Source organism: Triplophysa dalaica, chromosome 20, assembly GCF_015846415.1.
Source record: "Triplophysa dalaica isolate WHDGS20190420 chromosome 20, ASM1584641v1, whole genome shotgun sequence".
NCBI classification, from domain to species: Eukaryota; Metazoa; Chordata; class Actinopteri; order Cypriniformes; family Nemacheilidae; genus Triplophysa; species Triplophysa dalaica.
This window is the reverse complement of record NC_079561.1, coordinates 12,078,273-12,088,358: the sequence shown is the minus strand read 5'-3', so window position 1 is coordinate 12,088,358 and position 10,086 is coordinate 12,078,273. Positions and strand designations below refer to the sequence as shown.

The 10,086-nt window shown below is 37.2% G+C and overlaps 1 protein-coding gene across 1 annotated transcript; it reads right to left on the bottom strand.

The window, feature by feature from the left end:
• Positions 1-1,803: 1,803 nt before the first annotated feature.
• Positions 1,804-6,672, bottom strand: LOC130409545 (adenosine receptor A3-like). Its single transcript, XM_056733578.1, has 2 exons — positions 6,350-6,672; positions 1,804-2,470 (listed from the first exon to the last, which is right to left on the bottom strand). Exons 1-2 carry the CDS (start codon positions 6,670-6,672, stop codon positions 1,804-1,806), a joined length of 990 nt encoding a protein of 329 aa, XP_056589556.1.
• Positions 6,673-10,086: the final 3,414 nt, after the last annotated feature.

The following is a 10,086-nucleotide window of genomic DNA, read 5'->3' as shown; positions in this document are numbered from 1 at the left end:
CAAATTCATACACAATAAATGTCAACAATTTTTATTTAATACAATGATTATATAATAAAATATGAATACAATTAATTGTATTATAAATTGATTAAAACATAAATAGTTATATCACTAGCCACTAGCCAGACCAATAGACAAACAAAAACCTGAAGTTAACTTCAGGCCAGGTGTGTGATCCGATGAAACCGTCTATAACTAGTCTCTTGACATGTAAGAACCAATCAAATCAAAAGTTGCTAGATTGAAATCAGTGCTTAGATGCTCAATTGTGTATTTTAAAATGTAAATGTTGCTGAATAAGTTGAAAATATGAACTGTTTTCTCGTACAAATGCATCATTTTAATTTTCAAAACATTTATTATCCCACTGGAGTCATTTGGATTACTTTAATGATGGATATGTTTGATTTTCGACCTTAACTATTCTAAATACTGTATAAAAAATGATATGACAGCATTTGAAATCAAAAATATTATGGGTAGCACTTCACAAAAAGGTGCTGTTTGTTAACAGTAAATTAATGAATTAGTGAACAGTGAAATATACGTCTACAGCATTTAATAATCTAAGTTAATGTTGATTTCATCATTTACTAAAACATTATTAAAATCAAACCTTGTCACTGTTAACATAAGTAAATGCCCCATGCACTAACATGAATAACTGTATTGACATGAACTAACATTAACAAGGATTGATAAATGCTGAAAAATGATATTGTTCATTGTTAGTTCATGTAAGTTAATGCATTTACTACTGTTAACAAATATCAACTTGTTGTAAAGTGTACCATATTATGTGTTTTTTGTTAACTGATGAAATAAAGTCAAATCCTTCTTTTTCTTTAAAAAATACAGATTTATATATAGTTTGAAGAGATTTGAATGCAGTGTTAGTGCTTCGTAATTTGTTTATCACCTGCACTTGCTAATGTACTGTAAATGTAAAGTAAAACATCTAGTGATTCTCTGACAAATTAATCAAATAAGGTTTTATAAGTGAAGCATTTATTTGACATGACAACGATTATTTGTGAGAGGATATCTGACGTTCAACAATTCTTAACAGTAGGAAAATACACAGCTCAAGGGATGCCTGGTTTCTTGAAAACTTGTTTGGAAGGCAAGTATCTGTACAAACATTACTGTGTAAACAAAAGTCGGACTTTGGTCTCAAGAGCTGCACATTAAAGGCTTTGGGTAAACAATGTTTGTGTTGTGAGGACAATTTTCAATGATTTATTTATATGAAATGTTATTAAATCTAAAAACACAAACTTTGCCGAGCTGCAATAGTCAAATATGTGAAACGTTTAAATCGTGAATGGTTATAGTAATAAGCTGGGCAGATATATAGTCAAAATCATAGTTCATTGCATTCATAAATGTTACTTTTTTATGATTATATAGAGAGATCATTATTTAATAGATGTTAAAAATATAAAAATATAAATAAGGGGCCCAAGAAAAAAACCTGGGGTAAATTACACCCCCCCAGACACATAGATCTAGTGGAAACATTTCTGATAATGCACAATATGCAAATTATAGTGTGAATAATCCTTTTTACGTAAAAATAATTTTACAGTATGACATCTATTGTTGTCTAACATAGTTTTTGGATCCATAAATGGCCTAATAACAGGACAGTTTTTTATATAACATGAAAATATTTTTTTCAAAAGCTTGTAGTGCCCTCTAGTGGTCATAAAGCATAAACACTCTAAAATCCTTTTAAAAAATTGGCTCAAGACTAACAACATCAATAACAAACTGCTTGATGCTTCATGATGGAGGGATTTATGAAGCAGTGTTCAAGGCTAATTTGATCTGATTCCTAGCTTTCTGTTCTCCTGGTTGGGATCTCTCCAAACAACTTTGGCCTCTCCAGCACAACACATACTGTCTCCAAATCTCCAGGTAAGCTTCTCGGATCTTTCTGATGCGAAGCGCATAGATCACGGGGTTAATCGCCGAATTGGCATGAGAGAGGAGAATTCCTGCATAGAAAGCAATTTGTGGGACACCTTTGGGACCTGATGAAAGCAGTATACAATTCATGAGATGCAAAGGCATCCAACATGCAGCAAAGAGAAGGAGAACAAGGGCAAGAGAACATGCCAGCCTTTTCTCCTTAATCAGAAAGACCCTTAACTGAGATTCACCAGGCACGGGGGTCTCATCTTCCCTTCGAAGGCGTTTGCGGAGACTATAGAAGACTAGAGCGTAAAGAAGTGTCATGACTGCCAGAGGGAGAAGAATGCAGCACATGTAGTTGAAGTATACCATGTAGGGCAGTGATATGACAGCTAGGAAGGTGCAGGTGATGTAGGAAGAGTTCAGAAGAGGGGATTCGAGAGAATCATTATGCCAGCCAAAAAGTGGAGTAAATCCCAACAGACAGGAAATCAGCCAACACAGACCAACTGCGATCCATGAACGCTCTTGAGAGGCTATTTCTTTATACCTGTAAGCACAGGACACAGTTGAAGTTAAAGAGATAGGTCACACAAAAAAAAGCTTTCATCATTTATTCATTCTCATGTCATTTCAAACCTACATGTTAAAAATATACTAATAGCGCTTAAAATATTAAAGGTCCAATGTATGAATTTTAGGGTCATCCAGGGGTAAGGTTGGGAATTGTTCACTTCACCCCTCCCTACGAAGAGCCTGTCCTCCAAGTAAAAATGACTCCAAAGGTTGCACGTAGCTTATTAGGAGAAAAGTTCAAGTTCTCAATTTAAGTGCCCTCTAGAGATTGTTATAAAAACGACCCCATATGCCGCTTTGTGCAGTTAGATAAAGACACATTTAATTTTGCATTTGTAAATGTATTAATGGTTTAATAAATGTTTATGGATTCAAAGATATTTTAACTGCACCTTACCTAAATCCCACCCCTTACCTTAAACCTAACCACTTGTCAACCATTCAACACATTCAACACATGTACAGTCACATGTATGTATTCCATACAATAAACAAAGCACTATAAACGTGTTACAAACAAGTCCCATTGCAAACCTTCTGAACTGAAGCCATACGATAACTTTGTCATGATCCTGCCTTCTCGTGGTAGTTTTTCTAGTTTGGAGTGACAGGATCATGACAGTCCCATGTCTTGTGTTTGTGTTTGGAAGCACACGGCCATTGTTTGATTCTTTGTGCCATGGGCTCTCCTGTCTCGCGTCTTAGCCCAGCCCCCTTTGTTTCCTTATTCGTTACCCCGTTATCAGTTCATGCCCTTCATGCCTCTTTTGTTCCTCCCTTTTTAATGCCCTTGTTGCTGTGCTGTGCTGTGCTGTGCTGGACCGTATTGTCTAACACGTCATGTTTTGTCTGCCCCTCAAAGTTTTGTTTATCAAAGTTGAGTTAGTTATGTTTAAGTTCTGTTTTACCCCTCGAGGGATTTTGAGTTGTGTCATGTTTTTATCATTCTGTTTTATTAAATAGTTTTGTTGAAGAGCTGTCTGCTTCTGGGTTCTGTTTCATGCACATCCTGACACTTTATACGAGGAACTCCGGGAACGGACATCAACACATCTATAAACAAACCGGAACATTACATGACGTAATCGCTAACAAGACCCAATAGGATTTTACATTCAAAGCTGACATGATGGCCCTGTCTCTCACAAGATGATATTTCAGCCAATGATATTTCACTAGTAAGGCTAACGTTATGTGGCGCCAGATTTGAAAATCTGGAAACACCGCAGAAACCAGAAGACAGTAGATGGTGATGCTCTTGCTTCTCTTCCTCATACAAATCGATTCGACCTCGGTACTCGTGGAATGTTTGTATTTTTCAAACAATTTTATTGTTTTGTATCTCTAACATGTGTTATTTAATAAATAAATGTGCAACGTTACTTGCTCAGAATGCCTGAATATGTGTGTATGTGTAATTTATAATGACTGCAGGTGATAGTTTTGCCTGCAGCCAGGAGAGGCACTAATTTAGTGTTTGTCGTATTTGAGGAAGGGATAAACGACATACACAGTCATATGGGTTTGGAGGATAGGTTACTTTCGAAGCACTATGGCGGCTGTATGTCCTTACGTTTTTGCTTCTTTGCCAAAGGAGATATCATATTCACAAAACGCGCTCTATAGACCAGTTTGTCCGTTGAGTACTACTGTAGAAACAACATGGTGAATGTCTTGCAAGGGGACCCTCATTCTAAGGTCATAAAAAAAATAATGCTTCATCAGTGTTGGGGAGTAGCTAACCACAAGCATCGACGCTACTAACTGAACTACATTTTTAGTAGCTTGATGGTATCTCAACTGCTAAACAGTATATCTTTCTCAGTAGTTAATTTCTCTATTAAGAAAGTTACAGTGTACACATATTCAGGTGTATCACATATAAATACTGTTGTATACTTTAGTATTTACTATAGTAAATGGTAGTATATTACAGCTGTAGAATATTATGGTAATTATCACACTCTATACTACAAATACATACTGTATATTACATATCAGGCCTGGCTCCACAGGGGGAGCAGGGGGGCTTTGCCCACCTTATCAGAAGCTTTGCCCACCCTGCCTCCACCCAGAGCCATTGAGAGAGAAGATCCGTGAACCGCCATTGCTGTGAAAAAACTGTTCCATTGCAGTCACAGAGTTGACACGACTCTCACTCTCAGCGACTCTGCCCCAACCCTGACCCCACAACACATAACAGCCAATCACAAAATTTATGTGATATTCAAGTCAACCTCTAGAGATTTTTCTTTTCTGTTTTCTCAGAAATGTGAGCTCATTCACTTCATCACCTCTGAGGTTAACAGACGTGCTGAATTAAGAAGCAACATGACGGCAGTTAAAACTAAATGAACTTTATTAGAACCATTTGTGAAATTTATTAGAATACCTTAGTAGTCTTAACGAAATCCAGAATGAAATTCTTGTTGCCAGACCAATGCTGTCTAAAAAGCATCCAACTGATGCTGAATGTTCCTGTGTTTGCAAACTTGAATGTGAACTTGAAACCTGAGGGCATATTATCTACTCTGGCAAGAATTTTGAGACCATTCCACCGAACAATGTTTCAAAAGTGGAAAAAGAAACCTTTTAGCTCATTAAAAAGCAATAACACATGGACTGGAAATGGATGAGTTTGGGACAGAATTATCTAAAATGAGAAGAACGTTAATGCTGTGAATATTATTGTGATATGAAAAGCTCTTTTTTATGCTTTCATAACTCCCAAAGATACTAAATTGATCTGTTTTGGGGTAACAAAATGTAATAAATAATGCAAAAATATCAATAATAATCCTAGACATAAAAATAATTCAAAAAGCTAAATAGTTCTTTTGAAAAAGTTTGTTTAAAGTAAATAGTTTGTGGTGAAAATAGGCAATATACTGTATATTTTTATATAGTTACCCCCCCCCTTCTGCCCACCTGGAAAATCAAATGGCCCACCTTTCATCTCATATCTGGAGCCGGGTCTGATACACATACTTCAGAATTCTGTAGGATTATCTAGCTATAATAAATGTATAGACTTTATAAATCCTGTAATAGGCTATACTTTAATATTTGCTGTGGTAAAGTCAAAAATGGTACTATATCTAGGACATTTACTATACAGTTTGTTATAATTAATACTATACTCCTGTATTTTTCATGTGGGATTGTAATAAAGCTACTTTTTATAGTAATTTATAGTGTAGCGAGCTACTTTTTCAGATGGGTAGTTTAACTGTAACGTTTATATTCTTTTATTCATGAGTAGTTTGTAGCTTATTTAACTACATTTTTAAAGTGGCTTCCCTCACACTGCGCTTCATTGTTTAACGTCTTTATACACCACTGAAGACAGGTTTATATATTATATTGCATTTCTGTCAATGGAACCTCGAAAATATGACACACAGCAACTTTTAAATGGGTTGTCATAAAGTCATGCATACAAAGGTTAAGGGCAGATAAGTATTGAGACAGTTGCATTGATGAGAATGTTGTTTCAAGACCAAAAAAGAACATGTTGATTCAGGAACAGTATTTTTTCAGACACTTTACTTAAAGTATGTATAATGCATAATAAAAGTAGATTTAATGACTTAATATTGCCTTGTAGTGCACCTTATAATGTCTCATAAATAATTGTAACAACAGTTTACACATGATAACACTCATCAATTCGATGTTACACTTTGCATTTTTATTTGAGTAATTATTCTTTACAAGAACATTTAACACTTATCAACACACATTATGATCAATATATGGATTTATAACATTTAATAACCCTTAATAATGCATTATACCTAAAGACTTACCATTTTTACTCCCGAAGACATTGTGAAAAAAATAAGACTCTTACCTCAGAGGTATCGAAACACGCAGGTATCGGTCCACAGCTATAGCCAGGAGTGAGAGCACAGAAGCTTGAGTCAGTACCAGCACCACACAGCTGACTGCCAGACAGGCATGAAACGGTATCTCAACCCAACCGTCCACCAGCACAGCCAGAGGCACTGCCACCACACCCACCAGGAAATCTGCCACGGCCAGAGACACCACAAAGCAGAAAGTGGGCTGACGGAAGGTCCGTCTCAAACACACGGCCCACACCACCAGGACATTGCCCAGACAGCACGCCACGGCGATGAGGAGCTCCAGCGATGTGTAGACCTGCCACACCATGATGAACAAACTGTACAGAGCTATTTGAAAAATATTTAAACTGAGGAGCAACATCTGAAGATGCGAGTGTCCAGCTGCTGGTCTTACCCATACACACGAACACACACCCTGATGTTCAGTATGCATCTCTGGGGGTCTAATTTCCACTCATCAGCGTTGCTTCTGAACAGACAATTTTATTCAGAGGCACATCTGTGATTTATCAGCTAATTCCATCTGCAGGCGGACAGAAATAATGATGTTAAACTCCTGGCCGCAAAGCAAATTATGAGAAACATATTTGCATCTGGGATGTTTTAATTGTTTTGAACTGTCGTGGTCTTTGTAATCTGAACATTTTTGCTCATCTATTGTGTAGGAAATTCCTGCGCCTGCTGTACAGTAGAGGCCTAAAGTGATGTCCGACTTTAGAAAATATTTGTCACAAATATTTGTACACTATTAAAAACGTGACTAAAAATACAAATGCAATGTATACTGAAGCTCAACTTTGAGAAGAATCAAAGGGCTTGTTAAAAAATGACACACATCACATGTGGAAAGTTTACATAGTCAAGGCCCAGGAGAACAACTATACAGGAATCAGCAAAACATTAATAACTGATAACATTTTATTCAATTTATGAATCAAAACGTTTTGTATACTAAAGTAAAATGTGATCACAAAACCAATCATTAGGGTCAAGGGTCAGATCTGTACATCGTAAAAAAGCTGAATAAATATTTCCATTGATGAATGGTTAGTTTGAAAAGTCTGGAATCTAAGGGGTGCAAAAAATCAAAATATTGAGAAAATCGCCTTTAAAGTTGTCCATCAGATGTGCTGAAGCAGGACATTGCTAAGAAGGAACAGGTAAGTTTTAACGCTCTCTTTTGGATCAACGCTGTAATGACGTTCTGGAGAGTAGGCGAAGCTGGAAGCTGAAATTTTAAGCTTCACATATATACTAAACTTGAGTGAGTAATTTGAGTGACGTTTATAGGCGTGTTTCCTGACATTTTTGTTCACAATTTTGTTCAGTTTTGATATCTCTTCATGGAACGTGATCTTTACTTAATATCCTAATGATTTTTTGGCATAAAAGTATTGTTTACTTTTGCCACAAATGTTCCTGTCCAGGGTCACAAATAATGATAATACAAATGCAGATTTTCATAGAAGGGTCAAATAAATACCTTAACAAAGGTAGTTTTGACCCAGTTTGTATCATACGTCTCATATTTTGATGTTCTAATCCAGTGGTTCTACCAGAAAGACTCGGAGGCCAAAGTTGAGTATACAACATTTATTTGACAGCTGATAGACAGAATATATATGGATATAATAAGATGGTAACAGTTCTTTGGAGTAGGCCCTGTCCGTGGCTCGCATCCAGAGGGCCAAGAAGTCCTCCACTTCCCGCCTTGAGATGGTAAGGCGGGGGCGTAGCCAACCCCCTTGGGGTTATATTGACAGGGACCTCCTGGTGGTGGTGGGGAGGATGGGGGGCGAATCACGTAGCTCTGACTGCGGACATAGGAAGGGGTAAGTGGCGATCTTTTATGTTTCATGTCGGAAGGTGATTGGTTGGGTGTTGATTGGCAATGAGTGATACAAGATTGAGTCTTCCTGGCAGAACTAGCGCTGAAGCTACATTTCTAACCTCTGGCCCGTGAGATCCATTTTCCTGCCGAGTTCAGCCCGAACTCTGATCTAAAAAACCTGAACAAGCTAATCAGCGTATTGAGGAATATATGCGTTCAATTTAATGCGGCGCTGCACAAATCTATCAGCGTATGACATAAGTACAGCGAGAGCGATTCAAGTGCAGATTGTTCGGTACGCATCTGAAACATTAAGTAGAATGCTTCTGTTCCGGAAGTCACTGCTCAGCCTCTTAAGGTGTTTTATCAGAGTTGGGGCTAAACTAAGCAGGAAAATGGATCAGGTGGGCCAGAGTTGAGAACCACTGGTCTAATCAAATCTGTAGGACCATTAAAACCAAATATTGTGCAAATATCTCTTCAGAGCGTGACCGGCCACTACTGTGGCATACATAATTTGCACTGCACAATATACTACATGCCATAATACAATGAGCTAGGCATGACTTTCCGTTTGCAGTGTACAGGTAAAAATCAACTGGAATTCATATAAACACTCATTTTTTTCAACTGAGCATCAAGATTTCATTTAGCACAAAATTGGATTCGAAGAACAGTCTTTACAGAGTGAATGCCGCAAACATTAGCAGATGTCAGTTGGTAAAGTAGGTGTATTGTAATTTGACCGATGACAATGCTGCTAGTGCTGTTTATTGTTGCAAAATGCAATAGATGAAGATAGAAGTTTACTTTTCTATAGGGCCTTTCCACAAGCTCAATGTCGCTTTACAAAGAGCACTTTCAAGCAAAAATACATTTTCAAACAAATATTCAGGAAAATATGCAAGATTGTTGAAAATACATTTGAAACAAGTATGTATTCCATTGTGTTTTGAAAATGGATAGAGAAGAAGAGTTTCAAAGCGATATGGGTAAAGAATTCCATAATCTTCGGTCAATAATACTACCTTCTACCTGCAGTGGACAGTCTAATCTTGAGGATGCTGAGAAGCCCAAATCAGATAATCCACAAGACCGAGTTGGTATGGTTGAATTAGGTCTTTGATATAGCCAGGTGCAAGACCGTTCAAAGCCATAAATGTCAGCAGGAGAATCTTAAACTGAAGATGTGAGGAAAAAGGTAGTGAAGACTGTGTAGAAGTGGTGTAAAGTGAGCACTGCGCCTGGTTGAGGTAAGTACCCTAAAAGCAGAATTATCGACATACTGTCACCTTTTACATTTACATTTTTGCATTTGGCAGACGCTTTTATCCAAAGCGACTTACATTGCTTTATCCTATACATTTTACCTGGGTATGTGCAATCCCCGGGATTCCCTAGGGTTTCTGTATCAGACAGATTAAGAGAAGAGCGAAGACAAACTTTTAACCACTGCAGCATTATAAGAGCTGAGAGAAAGAGATGTGTCAATCAAGACACCTAAATTGTGAACAGTGGTTGAAGGTTTAAGAAGAGCCCCATCAATATCAAAATAGAAATCCTGTTATGTGATGCAGCAGATCCAATCAGCATTATTTCTGTTTTGCTACTGTTTAATTTAAGGAAATTTAGCGACATCCAGTGTTTTATTTCAGCGATACAATAAATTGCAAAGTTGTTTTTTCAGAGGCAGAAGTTAAATAAATCTGGATATCATCAGCATAGAGATGAAAATGTAGAATTTACGAATATGTCACCTAGTGGCTGTATATAGATAATGAAAAGTAATGGACCGAGACCAGATCCCTGTGGGACACCTTGAGTGAGTTAAGCAGTAGCAGACCTATAGCCTTGAATGCCATCAAAGTATTTGCTGTGGTTGAGATATGA

Bases quoted from the DNA above. Each gene is read 5' to 3' on its own strand.
- LOC130409545 (XM_056733578.1), bottom strand. From the start codon at position 6,672: ATGGTGTGGCAGGTCTACACATCGCTGGAGCTCCTCATCGCCGTGGCG. The intron at 2,471-6,349 runs GTAAGAGTCTTA...CTGTGCTTACAG, and splicing joins CGTGTTTCGATACCTCTGAG to GTATAAAGAAATAGCCTCTC.